At 41.8% G+C, this 17,471-nt stretch overlaps 1 protein-coding gene across 1 annotated transcript in view; it reads left to right on the top strand.

The window, feature by feature from the left end:
* The first annotated feature begins 16,736 nt into the window (after positions 1 to 16,736).
* Positions 16,737 to 17,471, top strand: part of UNC5C (unc-5 netrin receptor C) — a 398,459-nt gene continuing 397,724 nt past the window's right edge. Inside the window, exon 1 of the mRNA XM_007464392.1 lies at positions 16,737 to 16,860. Within this exon, the coding sequence (XP_007464454.1) occupies positions 16,737 to 16,860 (124 nt within the window). The remainder of the gene's footprint in view (positions 16,861 to 17,471) is intronic.

Below are 17,471 nucleotides of genomic sequence, written 5' to 3'. Positions count from 1 at the left end.
GGGAAAGAGACGTCCATGTGTCCCCATGCATGTCAGAAGAAAAGATGTCATCCAATGAATCCATCTATGACCCAGGGGAACATGAAGTTAAAGGAGATGCTTAAAAAAGCAAAGCAGCACCATCCAGAAGGGATAGGAAACTATGGTTTTGAATCATGACTATTTATCTCCTGTTTGTATTATATTTCATACTTCCTTATCATGTAGCAAAGGTGCTTTTGAAAATGTCATATTGTCTCAACTGTTTTAAGGGAAATAGGCTGCTGTCCAGGCTCAGGTCAAAATGCAAGCGAAGGTATAGATGGCAGCATGAGAAAAAAACTCCATAATGAAATGGACTCTAGCTGTATGTGAGAGCTCGGAGTGCGGAGTGGAAGATTCAGGAGTGGGTGCTCAGAAATGACCCCAAAACATCACCCTGACTCTGCCCTTGAAGTTGGCAGTGTCCTTATAGAGACCTATCAAACCTTGGTATCTTGGCCCTTCTGTGAGTTTAACAGTATCAGGAGAGGCTGGAGAACCAGCTGCTTCTAAGATGTTAAGAGAGGCTGCTGTTTCATCCAAGTCCTACACAGACGGGCCCACAAGTAAATCACCAGATGTAAAATCCTGCATAAAAACACTTCCTCCCCACTCTGCTTAGTGAGAGAAGCAAGGACTAATATATTTATTCAATCATCTATTCCTTTATGAATTTCATAAATATTTATTGACTACCTGCTAAGCTTTGTGTTTTCTGCCAGTGGCCAGAGAAAGGCAGCGCCGCTGTGATGGTGCTATAGGTAAAAGTCAAGTCCTCCAGAGAGTTCAGCAACTCCAAACACTTGCAAGACGGGGAGCCACTGCAGCTCTGGGCTACCTCCGCATGCAGAGGTGCAGGACGCTCTGCGAGGCCTGTCACTGTATGATTTTCCACCTGCTCAGCTTCAGACAAGCCTGCAGAAAGGAAACGGCTCTGTCATTCAAGACGTCGTTAAGAGATTTGGAAACGATTCCTCCATCCTCTGAAGTCTGAGCATGGACATTGAATGAGAGAAAAGACAGTAAACTAATAAGAAAAAAAAGAGTAATTTTTCAGAAGATAAAAGAGTGAACCAGAAAGGGAGATAGCAAGGAGGTGATGTGACCTAAAAGACAAAGCATTGAACTTGGTAGGAAAATCATATTTATCATGCACTTAGTATATTTCATGCATCGTATTAGGTCATTTGATATCCATTCACACAGTGATGCTTGATAACAACTCTATTTATTCAGGTTTTACCATTCCCTATTTAAAGATAAGTAAACCAAAGTTTATTTGGTTGGGTTAAGTAACTCACCCAAAATCATATCAAAATCTAATATCAAAAGTGGAACTGATATCAGAAATCTCTATTCTAGGATCTTTCCAATATGATCAGAAAACAGAAGACATGGTTATTGGTACTGAATCTATCATTAAAATATCTTGATTTGGATAAGTCAATTTGACATTCTGAAGCTCCGTTTCCTTATCTATAAAATTACATTCCCTAGGGTCATATTCTAATCATGATAGAAAACTAAGTCATGCTTTGGCTCTTTAGAAGCTCTGTAGAAGACAGATGGAGAGAAAAGGGGGAAATGTGGAAAGAGAAAGACTAAAGCAGTAGTAAAATGGGTGGTGGAAGGACACAGTATAAGCAATTAAAAATGTTAGAAGGGAACTGGGAGCCCTAGGTTGCAAGAGGGGTAAAATTGTGAATATATATACGTGTGTGTGAGAGGGAGAGATCTACTGAAGAATTACCTCTTAATGCTGGAAAATGGGTAATAGAGGGGCATTTGGTCTGAATCTCAGGAGAAACAGCTAGTTGACGTACCCTCTATACATATAAGCACACACACTCACCCCACCACCACCACCAGCATACACATGGATCACTAACCTTGAAAATCAGGGCAAGTTACCTCACAAGGCAAACACAAAATGCAGAGACCATTGCAGGCCAAGTGTCATTTGGCCTGGAGGACAGACGTACCCTCAGTGATAAGCTAGAGTTTCTATGCCCCAGCACAGTCATGGATTCTGGCATAGTTTTCAATGGCTTCAGTCCCTTTCTCTCTTTACATATACAGTCCCCTCCAGGAAACAGGTGAGCTCAGAACTGGGCTAGAAGGGCTCTTGCATCCACTGCCTTATCAAACCAGGACTTGAAACCCAATCTTTCCTGTAGCTTACTCATCCAATTCTGACCATTTCTTCTCTTTAGATATTCCACATTCATCTGATTACAACACCATCTAAACAAAAGAAAAGGAGTTGTCCTCCTATCCTCTTACCTTCCCAAGAATGGGAAAATCTGATGCCTCCAAGGGAACACAGGCAACTCCTTTTGGGTGTAACAAAGGTTACTTACCCCCTGATGGAAACCAGGGTAACTTTCTGGCACTTCTTCCTGGCATCTTTCACTTCTTTGGATTCAATAATCACTTGAAAGTCGTAATGGTTTAAATGCTCGAACATCTGCATATAGACGTTTTCCTCTTATCCTTTAGTTTAACAAGATCTTAGATTTTTAGAATGCATAAGAATTACTGGGCAAATTTGTACACACAAAACATATACCATGCTTGATATATACCATGATATGACTTAAAGGATTTTTCAAAGGTAATTTTGGTAATTACCGAAAGGTAATTATTTTAATTATTCTGATTCTCAAACTTACTTCAGTGGCTCCGCTAATAAGACTTGTGGATGTGGTTGCTTACATTATAATGCCATATATGTTTGATCCATTTTATTGTGACCTATGTATATGGAAACCTATCTAAAATAAAAATTAGCTTTGAATGACCATGTGGGACCTGCCATTTAATGCCACCATACAAATGGAAATAATGTAGTATTTGAACTAATCAGAAGTTTTAAAATGAGTCAATTTTAAGACATTGTTGGGAGGTTCAGGCTTTGAAAATTATGGCATAAATGCAAAGAAATGCAATCAGACAAGTTTCTACCAGGAAAAGAGTTCATTTTTTACTCTGCAGCTCAAATTAGTGTCTACATGACATTTATGTATCTTTAAGCTTTAAATCAGTGCTGCACAGTAGGGACGAGGTGGGAGGCTCTCAGAATCACCCAGGAAGCCTTTTCAAACTACACCAGCCCTCCTCGTCCCGCAGTCCCCCTCCCCCTGAGATTCTGCCTATGATGTGTCTCTGAACTTGAGCAACACCATCTGTTCACTTACAAATAGGCATTTTTATCTCGAAAAGGGCAGGTTTCTGCACATGAGCCTCTAACATGTGGGGGAGGAGGGGGGCTGAAACATACATCAATGACATAATCTTTCAATCGAATGCTGACATGTTAAAAAATGGATACGTCTATATTTTTTGAGTGATATATTCAGTCAGTGAGCCCCTTGTACTAATGAGATGAAAATTGCTGCTTTAAATACTCATATAGGTCAGTAAGCTTCATTCTGGGAATGTTCCATGAATTCAGGCTTCATTCTGTGAGATTTTCATAAATGCAAGCATTTGTAAAATTAAGTAAAAAAGTGTGGCAGACTCAGCTCAAATCAACTACTACTATTAGAAAAGCATGGTGAGTAAGTAACATCAACTTTATATCACAAGCAGTGTTAAAAGCCATTTTTATTATACACATGTTTCCCATAGCTTAAATTCCTATGACAACTGTGTTACATTCCCTGGAGTGCATTTTTTTCCCTTTAAAAAACATTGTGAGGCTTGGTAGATATTGTTCTATTCTCCATGGAACTGACCTTTGAGGCCTCCTTTGCTGCAAGCGTTATCTTGACTTTGTGAACATAAGGTACCAACATAAACACATACGCTGCTCACATTTTATGTTGTAATCACATAATTGAATCATTTTATTCTAGCATGCTTTTGCCAAATTTTTGGAATATAGAATACGTTGAGTTTTTTAAACTAAATATTCATAAATTATAATTTTCATTTTTGAAAGGAAAAATATTCATATGAATGGAGATAACACATTAAAGTACTTATGGAATTAAAATATTCAAAATGTTACAAATATATTTGATATAACAAGTTTTTATATTGGTGAAATGACTAAAAGATTTCTGAAACTCTTTGACAGATGGATACATATTTACTGAAATTTCAATAATATTTTAAATATAGGTAACATTTATTAATGTTTATTCAATCCCATGCATGGTTAGTAGTTTTTATGTGAATTAATGTGTTCAACTCTTACAACAGTACTATAAAGTAGGTACTGTTAGTATCCCAATTTATAGACCAGAGTGCTGATGAAAAACAGGAATTTTTCTAATGTCACAAGGTTAGTCAGGGGCAGAGCAGGGATTGGAACCCAGGCACTTTCACTGCAGAACCTGTGCTCTGAAGCACTTGATGACTTTCAAGGTCCTCTGGTGCTCTGGGGCTCATCCTCAGGTTGAGCCCTGCTAGCCCTGCAGAGCACTCTGATTCCCACTCATGCCCATGGCATCCCAGAGTGGGTATTGTGGAAGTTACCATGGCTTTCAAATCAGTGCTACCCTGTGTGTCTTTTTTTTCATTAAGGCCACTCTGGGTGCCTTTCTGACACAAAACTGTCTTTGAAATACAAAGTAGTTTCCATTTAAAATTCGTTTCCACTGAGGTACAGCATGCTGACGTAAGGTGATCTTGTTGTCTCCTCTTCTTAATCCGTAGGGTTTCTATCCTCCTCTCCCTCATATGTAGACACCATGAAAAAAAGACCCCGGAAAAAAGACCTGACATCCTGGCTCTTCCTTACTCTCTCTGCTTTTTTGCCACAATACCTGGAGATAGACATGGTGAGATTTGGATTTCCAGTTTTTTTACTTCCCCGTATTATATCCTCTAAATCAGCAAGTTCAATAGCCTCGATCTTACTTAGAAGTAGCATCTTCTCTACACTAGAGAAGCTGATTTAAAAATCCATTGTTTGGCTACAGACATAGAAATGTTACCTTGGTGTTCAGAAACTAAATATGAATTGTTTCCCATATGCATTTCTGCTCTATCCATAAGTATACCCATTTCCTGCACCTTTCCCCTCTTCCTCAAATCAATGAGTGCCTTGAGATGACAGGGAAGACTATTCTGTTCATGAAAAGAGCCCATTAATACCTAAATAAAACTATTATCGATTTACTATATGTCAACCAACAAGTTAGCTGTTGTTAAAGAGTCCAAAGGTGTCTGAGACCCAAACTTGAATCATACGGGCCATATAAATTAGTAAAAGGAAACTATACATTTGTAGAGGTATGAATAGAAGGTGATACAAATGCATGTGGACATCAGAGAAGGGCTGAGCACTTCCAGCTGTAGCACCCAGGGAAAGCTTGATACCTGGGTTAGCATTTGAACTAGACTTTGAAGAACCGTTGGTCTATTTGTCAGAAAGGAAATTTCAGGTAGAGTAAGGGTCATGAGAAAATGCAAAGACTTGAAGCTGTCAATTTGCCAGCTTATAGGCTGTGACCAGACAAAAGTCTTGATTCCTGGGAGAATGAAAGTTGGCCATGGCAAGCATGGAGGCAGAGGTACGGTTCCCACACCAGGATCCAGATGCTAACACCCCTCCTCAAATAACTTATTTTCCGTTTCTTGAGAGATTTTAGCCTTCTCAGATATTCAAATAGATTTTTTTTCAAGTTATTTGGCTCTATCTCCTACAATCACAAATTTGCTCAATAGATTCCTCAATCTATGAACCAGCACAATTGGTAGCCTTTGGTTAGACAGGTCAATAAAATGAAAAGTAAACCATTGCCTGTAAATGGTCTCCTTGTATTTTTAAAAAGCAATATATTCACAAACAAACAAAAAGTATGTGAAGAATGAGGTCCCCTTTGATCTACTAGCGTCAAAAATGTAGGGTGAAATTTATCTTTGAGAATAATAATCATCAAAAGATCTTTCTGGGGCTTCCCTGGTGGCACAGTGGTTGAGAGTCCGCCTGTCGATGCAGGGGATGCGGGTTCGTGCCCCGGTCCGGGAAGATCCCACATGCCGCGGAGCGGCTGGGCCCGTGAGCCATGGCTGCTGAGCCTGCGCGTCCGGAGCCTGTGCTCCGCAACGGGAGAGGCCACAGCAGTGAGAGGCCCGCATACCGCAAAAAAAAAAAAAAAAGATCTTTCTGGTTGGTCCTAAAAAGAAATAAAATAGCAAGCAGCAATAACAACAAAATAGCACTGATTAAATTAAAATGTACATAAATTATTCTATCATTTACTTATTTTTAGACTTATTTTTTCATTATGTGGTCACTCTTAGGGTCTTCTAACACTTCGGCATTGGGTAGGTGATGTTGATGATTCAAATATTACTACAGTAGGGGAAAATTCTTAAGAAGCTCAAAGTCTAGAGAACTAACACATGTAAACAAGCAAGCAAATAAGCTTTAAGGCCTTTCTTCTTAAGAGTGGTTATTTATAATATTCTCATAACTCTTAATGCTAGGTTGCCCCCTGAATTCTACTCTACAACACCAGGCTGTTCTTGGCCCATGGGGCCATCTGGTGGACCGTGTGGGTAATCATCTGAACCATTCTTGCTTCCTCACTATTCATCTCAGGCTTTTTAACTTGTTTCACACAGTTCTGTTTAAAATACCTCCGGAAAATTCTCACTTTAATTATTTTACTCCTTCTTTCTTTCCCTGAAATTTTCATTTGTTTTCCTCAATTTTATCAGAAAAAAAAAAGTATTCCTTCTTTACTTTCTTTGCTCCTTGTAATGAAAACTTAACCAAAAAATAAACAAAAAACAACTATGATCAACATGAGGCTAGTTAACACTAGTGCAACATCTCTGTTAAAGAAAATAAAATGTCCCTATTTCCAACTGAAATTAAACATGAAGTAGAAAAAAATGGCTTCATTGTTGAGCATTGTTGGAAATATCATGAAATAAACTCAAGAATCTCAATAATATTTACCTTTTTTCCTCATTCTTCTTTATTTATACCATAAGCACAAAGATCAAATGTCTTGCTTTTTGTCTGACTTAATTATAAATTATTTTTAAAAATTTTTGGTAAAATTGCATATGCTGTAATATCATTGTTTTCCATAAAATTATGCATGATGAACGTGATTTTGTGGGCTGAATTCTAGATTATAATTTATGTTATGTTTCTGTAAAATAAAGCACAACACATTTATAGCAGTGAACTCACAAATAAATTCGGGAAAAAATTGAAAGTAAAAATCTCTAGTATATAATAACTGATTTAATTTATATATTTTAAAAGTTTCTTATAATTGTTATCCATTTATTCTTTAAATGTCTATCAATTACATTTTCTGTGCCAGTCACAGTATTAGGGACTATGAAAAAACTCTTGTTATATAATCAAAATCTTAGTGAATCATTGCAATATTGCTTGAACAAACCACTTCAAGTCCCAAGTAGTCCTAGGAAATTAATGTGACCCTCTCACCCTTTAAATCTTATTTCTAATTCTTTAATGCCTTTAATTAAGTTGAGGATAGTTTACTGTTGCAAGTAGCTTTGGGGGATTACATAGTTTATTCTTAATTATATCATGGATATTTAATGATATAAATTTGTCATCCTGTGTTCTGGAATTAGTAACCCACCATCCCAACTGAATGTGCCATTCTTCTGTTTGCTACTTGTTATGTTCAGACTTTCACTGCTTTTCATCTTAATTATTAAAAAAGACTCCATGACTTTTCTTCCCACTTTAATTAATTTTGCACATTAATACAAGACTTGGTCATGATAGTATCTCATTGCCCAAAGCCCTTTGGTACCTTTCTAGTATATGCATGATGTAGGATAGACCACTTAGCAAACTACAAAGAGCCTTTCAAAAATTAGCCCTACCTTCCTGTCCAATTTACCTTGCTGTATTTGTCTGCATCCAGACAAACTTAAGTTCAGTTCCCAATGTGACACTAATTTAGGTATGCTAGTTACTCAACTCCTCTAAGCCTTGACTTCCTTATTCATGCTTGAAGTGAGGATATTAATAATACCTACTTCATATAGAGTATTGTAGTGTGTATCAAATGAATATATATGTAAGATGTCAGACTACTGAGAGTTCAAAAATGTTAACTGTAAGAATTTTTTTTTAATGATAATCAGTGGGCTTTCCTGGTGGCGCAGTGGTTGGGAGTGCGCCTGCCGATGCAGGGGACGCGGGTTCGTGCCCCGATCTGGGAGGAAAAAAAAAAAAAAAAAAAAAAAAAAAAAGATAATTAGTAATATAATGCTTTCTGGACTCCAAACAAAGCCACTCAGTATTTGACATCCACGCTCTACCCTTCTTTCCTGCTTTTGCCCCAGTGGTTTCTTCTGCCTGAAATGCTAACCTTTCCAACTTCACAAATTCTATTTATTTTTCAAGGCCTAGGCCTAATGTGCTCTCATTTAAGTCATTTCAATTTGAAGTCCTCTTTCCTCTCACCTACCATAGCTATGTTTCCATACCTTCCTGCTGCACTTCTCAGAGTCACCCTATTTAGTTCTCTATTCTGTCTTATTTTCTACTAGCTTATTAGCACCACAGGGGAGATTACCATCTGATTTATCTTTAACTTAATCTGAGGACATGATTTCTCACACTATGCATATCAGGTACTTCTTGCTATGATACCGCTGCATAAAAAAATCACCCCAGAACTTGGTAGCTGAACTCAACAAACTTGTTTTTGTTTGTAATTTCTTGCTCGTGGGTCATTGGGTCTGCTACCACTCAGTTAAGCTGGGCTGGATGCAGGCACCAGGCTCCAGGCTACACATCTCTTCATGGGCCTTTCTCTCACTCTGAGTGGCTACCTGGGAAATGTTCTTCTCATGACTAGTGGCAGGAGCACATCAAAATGAGTAGAAGTATGCAACGGAAGGAACTGGCACTCTGTAGCATCTGCCCACATTCATTGGCAAAAGGCAGTCCCATGGCTAAGCTGCCATCAGTGAGGCAGAGAAGTCCATCCCACTGTGGTGGGTGGGACTTCAAAGGCAAAAGGCAAATCTATTAACAGAGAAGGAGTAAAAATCTGGAATAATGCAATCTAGCACGATATGCTTACTCCAGAACTCCTTTTTTAAGGACAGGAGTTCCCTGTAATGGACTTTGAGAAAGGGGGCCTAAGATGATGAGGAATCAATGGACACGTTTTTGGGACAGTCAAATGACAGGATTGGCATTTTATAAGGTCATTCTGGGGTGTGTGGAGACGATGGATTGGGGTGTGAGGGCAGACTAGCTACTGAGGAAGTAACTACGAGAGATCACTGAAAACATGCCAATATATTGTGTGGCTGTGGAGTTGTAGATAATGGGATAGGTCTCCAAGACCTATCAGGAGTAAAACTGGATTTTAGTAATGGAATAGGTGATGTGGGAACAAGTGAGGAAGATACTGAGAATAGCTCCAGGGTTACACTTAGAAGGTGTAATTCATGTACAGAGAGCCACATCACTAATGTTATTCCTTAGATGATTATGCAAGTTAAGTACTATGGACAATACAGAACATATCTTATCATAATAATGTCCTAAGTACAGACACATTACAAAGCACCTTCACACACATTTCATCTTCAGGGCACTTTATGTGTTCATATTGTTTCTGTTTTTTATAACAAAGAAAGTGCAAAGAAGTTGCAGGAATATCTGAGTAAATAACTTAGATAAATGGAGACTTAAATCTGTATTTCCTGATTCAGAATCTTCCCACCATTCCATAAAGTATCTAATTTCTTCAATCTGTAACATGCAAAAAAACAACTGTGGTCCAGTTTGGCAGGTAAATTTAAAATAAAATGATGTATTTGAAGGGCTCTAGTCAGCAAGAAGTTATAATATCTATCCCCAGTAATATTCTAAATTACATATTCTATTAGTTTTCTTCTCATTTTTATTGGGTCTTTCATTGTTTTCTCCCTCTTATAGCAGTTACAGCCTGCTACACAAATACAGAAATCACCCTGGAATTTCTTTCTCTTCCTTTATTTCTTGTTTTTATTCTCTTTCTACTTTTCCTTTTGCCTTTCTTCCTTCCTTTGTTCCTTGCATCCTTACTTCCTCCTTTCTCTCTCTCCTTTCTCTCTTCTCAATCTTTTGTGTTATCTTTCCTTTTTTTGTTTTATTTCTTCTTTTTTGTAAATATTATCTCTACACCTCAATTATAAAGTCCTTGAGGAGATGCTATCTCAGGGCTACACACCTCCTAAATTTTCAAAAATACTCTCTAGTGGACTAAAGAATACAGTCTGTTTCATCCTTTTATTTCCCAGTATGATAGAAAACACTTCCTCCTTTTTACTCAACTAAAAACAGAAAAAGGACTTTCCATCTACTTACAGTTCTCTAAATAAACTGTCATCTTCTGTCTTCATGTTTTTCTCTTTGTGCCTTCCTCTTGTCCTTTCTCTCCAATAGAATTGTCTCCAACATAGATGATCGAGCCAGCATTCACAGCATGCTTTTCCTTATTCACTACACATGACTGGTCTAGGAGGGTCATTTGACAGGCCATTGAGAACATGCAAACTTCTTGGGCTGAGAGGTTCCAGAAATGTGATTTGGAAGGCAGTTATGCTGGCTGTATCCCCTAGGGCCTGTTGTTCCTTCTCCTTCCTGCCTGGGAAGTGGACCATGATGCCTGGAGGTGGAAAAGCCGTCAAGAAACTGTGAGAATGTAAGTCACACTTTGTGGAACACGGAGCCAAGCCATGAAAAGAGCATAACTGAGCTGCTTTTAGTCCAAAGTGGCTCTGAAGTGCCCACTCCCAGATTTCTTATTGTTTGAGATGAATACACCTTTTGTGTTAAGCTTATCATTACTGATACACAAGTGCTTAAGTCTTCCTTCTGGGTAATTTTCTTCTCAGATTCCCCTAGTTAAGATTTTCTCATATCTTTGTATCTCCACCTTATTTTTGTATTTATGTGAAATCCTTTTGTTTATTCATCTGTATTATCTGTTAGACTGTAAACCCTTGGTGCACAAGGACACTTACTGATGAGTATTCTTTGCCAGGGATACTGGAATGGAGCCTCAATGTAACAGGGGCTGAGTGCAAGTTTTCTGAATTGAATTGAATTGAGTTGACTTGAACTTAATTGAATTGCTTTGAACCGAATGGAACTGAGTTGAATAGTACTCTTCATTTGGTGCAGTGATGTGTTATGGCACAAAACTCAAGCTTGAAGAAGAACTCATTCTCCCCTTCCACACCACAGAATAGACATAGTTATTTTGTCTGCCCTACATCCATTTTCTTGGCATCTGTTCTTTCATATTAATTATTCCTTCTCAGTATATTGATTTTCCTCTTGGGGCACCCCTTCTCCCTGCTGTCAATCCAAGTTTCCAGGTCCCAAAAATTGGCACATGATCCAGACCTTGCCACTCAGTATATTCTAATCACCTGGCCATGGTGATTGGCTCAGGTTTGGGTATGTGTCCCAGGATAGGCCAGGGTCATGATTCTGGTATTTTGTCCGCTAGATGGGAATGAGAGTGCTCTTTTTGCTGAGACTGATAATGCTAAAGACACTATAAACCTGGAGCTGCCAGACATCCCAGTGTGGACACCATGGGTTTGTGAAAACAGAGGAGAGCAGAACTAAGAGACTAGGGGGGAACTGGGGAGGTACTAAGTCCTGTGAGTGGTGGTATTTAAGTTCTTGGATCTAGAATATGATCCCTGAAATCAGATAGGGCAAAGTTACTTAAGCCCTCTGTTTCCTCATGTATAAAAAGGAGATAATAATAGTACTTTAATTTAATCTTCATTTTGAGGATTAAATGAGATAGGACACGTAAAAAGCCTAGCACAGTACCTGACACACAGTGTGTGACCTATAAACACTAGCTATTATTAATGTAGACATTTTTATCTATGTCTGTTTTTTTTTTTTTTTTGCGGTACGCGGGCCTCTCACTGTTGTGGCCTCTCCCGTTGCGGGGCACAAGCTCCAGATGCACAGGCTCAGCGGCCATGGCTCACGGGCCCAGCCGCTCCGCGGCATGTGGGATCTTCCCGGACCGGGGCACGAACACGTGTCCCCTGCATCGGCAGGCGGACTCTCAGCCACTGCGCCGCCAGGGAAGCCCTGTCTATGTCTTTTAAGTTATGTACAGCAATAAATTATCTTTTTTGCTTAAGGTGGTTTGAGTTGGGTTTCCTTCACTTGCAACCTAAAGGGTCTTGTCTAATACAATTAATATAAAGCATAGGGGCTTCCCTGGTGGCGCAGCGGTTGAGAGTCCGCCTGCCGATGCAGGGGACACGTGTTCGTGCCCCGGTCTGGGAAGATCCCACATGCCGCGGAGCGGCTGGGCCCGTGAGCCATGGCCGCTGAGCCTGTGCATCCGGAGCCTGTGTTCTGCAACGTATGGCAAAAACAAAAACAACAACAACAACAACAAAATATATATATAAAGCATAAAGCCCCAGAGTGTATGGGTTTATGGCAGGCCAAATTTCCTTCTGTGGGCCAAGGCAGAGAATGGGCATTGAATCAATTGAATCTGGACCATCTGGCTCTCCTCAGTTGATGTCTATCAGTAATTTTACCTGAGGCCTATGAACCGCCAACTCCTAAGTGAGTTTCCTCATCACTATCCTCTTTATATTCACTAAAATCCTCCTTCTTATATGTTGCCAGTTAATAATATCTCTGATGATTTATTTTAAAATATATATAAAAAGACAAAAAATGGGGAATCAAACATATGAGATAAAATGAAAGAAAATATTTCTGTAATTAAAATAAAATTTCACTGTTTTTTATGTCTTAAGCCTTAAGTTGGAAACTTTTTCCATACTAGTTTAGAGTAAATAATACTATAACTAAGCAGCCTACATGCTAAATAGCATACTTTTCTAGGTGTAGATTTCTGGAGGGATATGCAGGGATTTGCATGTTTAATTCCATTAGCACCTGTCACGTGTTTATTATCTCAGAGCTAATTCTCCACTCACTGCAGCCAAGAAAAAGGAAGCCCTTGTACACGGATTTAAATGAAGCTTTTTATTTTTCAAAATGAGATGAATTTCATGTCTGTTCCTTAAACACCTGCAGTGTTCCAATCCTGAAAAAGTCATAGTTAAATTCTTTTTTTGTGAAAATTTGCCCCAATATGATTTTAGCCAACGACTAGAAAACCCTATTCATAATTTGAAAATTTGTCTTGGGGGAAATAAAAGAAGTTTTAATTGAGGACTTAGTTTGAAGATCCATTGGCTCTCATTCATCCATTCAATGTTCAAGAAATGTTTATTGACCAACTATTATGAGCCAGGCAGTTTTCTAGGTTCTGGGTATAGACCAGCGAAAGTGTTAAGAAAAAAATTCCTCCCCTTGAGAAGCATACATTCTTTTGGAGAGTATTCAACAGATATACATATACCTATACACATACATACATCTATGTATACTTGAACATAAGCATATATGTTTTTATAAAATAAGTACTATATGGAAAATCAGAGCAGGTATATGCAGTTGAGGGTGATATGGTAGGTGCTATTTTAGGTAAATTGGTCAGAGAAGGAATCTCTAAGTAGTGACATCTGAGCCCAGATCTAAGTGAGGTAAGTTAGCAGTTCTAGCTCAGAGGCCTATGCAACACTGCATTCTCTCTTCCATAAAGAAAAAACTAGGCAGGATGTTGATACACAAGGCAAGTTCCATCTGCAATTACAGATTTCAGAAAAGTCACCTGTTTGGTAAAGCTGATTGATTTGCTGGTACTTTTTCTGTCCTTGTTCTTGTGCACTAACTCTTCCCTCTCTTTCCCACCTCATCTCTACATACCATTTCTCAGACCATTCTCCTGCTCTGTATAGACTGAATTTCAGTATTGAACTACTTTTCCCCTTGTCTCTTACTCTTTCTTTCAAAGCATTAATTTTATGCAGTGTCTGTCACTGAGCACTTCAATAACCCAAATAGAATTATGTAACAATTTAATTCTATTTAACTAACTAGACTTTGAGGATTATTCTCTACTGAGCTTTTCTAGCAATCAATCAACCAATACTGACTGAGCACTAACTCTACATTTGCTTCTGTGTTTGGAGCTGGGGCTGAAATGGTGAACAAGGCAAAGTCTCTGCCTTGAAGAGTTAAATTCTAGTTGGAAAAGATAACCAATAAAATTGCAAATGAATAAACAAATTTTAGATGTTAATAGAGTGAGTATACGTGAGGGTTTCTTAGTATTTAAGCTGCTGTCCTTCTTGGAAAAAATTGTAAAGACAGGTATGAAAGATAAACAGAACCCTTTCTATTGATGCCATCCTCAAAATAAATGATGTTATAAGTGGCCAAGCTGCACTGTCCAACATGGTAGCCCCTAGCCATGTGGCAATTAAAATTAATTAATTACATAAAATTCCCCAATTCACACTAGTCACATTGCAAGTGCTCAATAGCCACATGTGTCTAATGACTACCACTTTGGAAAGCATAGATACAAATATGTTTCTCATTGCAGAATGTTCTGTTGGACAGCACTGGTCTAGCCAGCATGCAGCTGATGGGAATCTTTCCTCAAAAATAAGGACAGGAGCTAACAGTTTTATGTGTCAGACACTTCACATATGTTTAACTCATTTATCTCTCACAAAAACCTAGAAGATAGCTACTGCAAATAGACCCATCTTACAGATTAAGAAACTGAAGCATCAAGCTTTATTTTTCAATGTCGGTCAGCTAGTAATACGAAATGCTAAGAATTAAGCTCAGACAGTCTGACACAGGAACTTCTGATCTTCTTACCAAAATATCTTGGTATCTTGGTGTAGCAAAGCTGAAGAGGGAGAAGAAGTGATTTTAGCAGGGCAGGCTGTGCCTCCACAGAAATAAGAAGTGGCCAGATTTGTCAATGTCTTTGCCAAGAATGACCTTTTCAGATCTACCAGATTCATCCAAGACAGGTCTTATTGGCTAGAGGTTTAGATGGAGGTTAACTTTGAAACTATCTAATAAAATATTTCACAGATGGAGAAACTGAGACATGCAGTTCACCTGACCTGTAGGATAACAGAATGAGTTAGGACCACAGCCAAGATGAGACCACAAGCTTCCTGCCTGTGTGTGTGTTTACACATTGCCCCCTTGGCACCAAGAGCTTAAAATTTCTCTGATATATTATTTAATATTAGTTTAGAAATGCAATAATCTTGGGAAGTGGTTTTCTTCTTCCTGGAAGGTCAGTGTGCCAATGTGTATTGGACTTTCCATCCATCCACTTTCCTTTTGTCCAGCCTTTCCTTATTTTATCCACCCGTTATTACATTTCCCCTTCACCATTACAACAGGGATCCACAACTTAGCTACCCAGGCAATTCTTTCCTGAGGAAAAATAATAAAAACGCACTGCAGTTTGAGTCCTTACACACACACCGTTAGGAATCTGGAAAACATGTCATAGGTTCCGCCATCACTTTGAGTATCTACAATTTTGTTGTGCATCGTTTCTGGGAGTTTCTCCGGTTTCATCTCACCACTCTTTACATACTCAACCTTGCCAGCCACCAAGGTGCACGAAAATAAAGCTCTGTTGAAGAATGAGTTTTCCTTGAGCTTTTGGTTTCTGTTCCACTACAGAGGAGTCATAGGCACCCAGAGCATAATGCAGTCTGAGTGGCGCTGACCACTCCAAGACTGCCGCGGGCTGGGCTCTGCAAAAGCTTCATGCCTTCTTCCCGGCCCCGCAGGACTTCAGCTCAAGCCCGACCCCCCCCACCCCCCCACCCCCGCCTAATCAACCGCAAGACCCGAAGTCGTAGAGCGAGTCCAGTCACGGGGAGTCTGGCTCAGGCTCTGGCGGCGCCGTGGAGGAGCTGGGAGGCGGCAGACTGGACACAGCCAAGGGGCTCGGGGCGCGCCCGCTGCTCTCAAAGTCCGGGTCTGGCGCACGGCGTGAGGCCGGCGCGCTCCCACGCTCCCACGCTCCCAATACGCTTCGTTCCTCAGGTCGCTCTCGCCTCAGCTTCCGCAGAGAAACCAACAGCCGCTCTCCACCTCCGGCTCCGGGCACGCCGCTCCCGCAGTCCTCGCTTCTCTAATGCAGGAGGGCGGGCGCGCTCCCGCCGCCTCTTACATCCCAGCGGAGTTGGGCTGGGCCCTCCACGCCTCCTGGGCGAACCCCTCGGCGCGCCTGTGCGCCCCGCACTACTAGGTGACCCTCTTCGGCCACCCAGCAGCCGCAGCCGGGAAGTGTCTCCGCCCGCGTGAGAACCCCGAGACTGGACACGGGAGCGCCTCACTGTGCACAACTCCCTCCCTCCGCTCCCTCCTCCTCTTGCTCTCTCTTCCTCTCCCTCCGCCCGCCGCCCGCCCCCCGCCCCGCGTGCCTGTGTGTGTTCGGCACAGGCGAGGGGACCCGGGGAACAGTCCGGGCTCGGCGCGCGGCGGAGCTGCGGCTGCTCCCGCTGCTGAGGGGAGCGGCGAGGTGGCCGCCCTACGCCTTCCCGGACTTCCCAAGTGGGGGCAGAGCCGCCGCTCACGGAGCCGCCTGTTAGCAGGCACAGGGAAAGCGGGACCTCCAAACTCCTCCTCAGCGACTCCTCTCCACCCCCCTTTGGCCCCTGCCCTCGGAGAAAGTGGAGTGTGGCGCTCGGTCGTCGTTACTCCTTCAGACAGCCTCGCGGTGCACGGATTCCGCTGCTGCCCGGTGGGGCTCTCCGCTGTCGGCGCTCCTCCGTGTGTGCCTCCCCCCGGCGCACCTCTGTCGACGATGAGGAAAGGTCTGCGGGCGACAGCGGCCCGCTGCGGACTGGGGCTGGGATACGTGCTGCAGATGCTCGTGCTACCTGCCCTGGCCCTGCTCAGCGCCAGCGGCACCGGCTCGGCCGCTCAAGGTAAGGGGATCCGCCGAGCTCCGCGCCACCTCCCTTCGCTTCTTCCTTCCCTCCTTCCTCTCCTCCTCCCACCTCCCCTGGCTTCCTTAACCCGCCTCGTCTCCCTCAACTGGAAACCACTTTAAATTCCACTTTCCCAACTAGTCAAGAAGCTTTGGTTAGGATGATTTTGAATCTGTCTTCCGAGATGGGCACGGATGGGCCCGGACGCGCGGGGTGTCGGACCCACGTCTGTCTCCGGGCATGTGTCTCTTGCACTTTCTGCTGCACGCTCACACGTTGTTGTACCTTGCGCACAGCGAGGTTTGGAGAGACTGGGCGCCGGTGGCTGCGTGGCCTGCAGTAGAGGCCCCGTGACGCGCAGAGGCTCCCCGCGCTGTGCCACGTCGGGGGTTGCCGGATCCTCGCTGAGTCTCTGAGTGCCACACGCCGAAGGGCGCTCCGCTGCGGAAACGTGTCCGTGGCGGCCGAGGACCCGCTGACGCCGGTGGCCCTCGGCTGCTGCTCCGGGCGCTGCGGAGACTCGCGGCGCCCCCGGACCCGCAGGAGGCCCCGGGGTGTGCGCGCCTCCCCCGCCCTCTTACCCTCTCCTCTCCGGCTCTCCCTCCCAG

This window comes from Lipotes vexillifer, unplaced genomic scaffold (genome assembly GCF_000442215.2).
Source record: "Lipotes vexillifer unplaced genomic scaffold, Lipotes_vexillifer_v1.1 scaffold1346, whole genome shotgun sequence".
Classification (NCBI taxonomy): Eukaryota; Metazoa; Chordata; class Mammalia; order Artiodactyla; family Lipotidae; genus Lipotes; species Lipotes vexillifer.
This window is presented reverse-complemented; position numbering and strand designations above follow the sequence as displayed.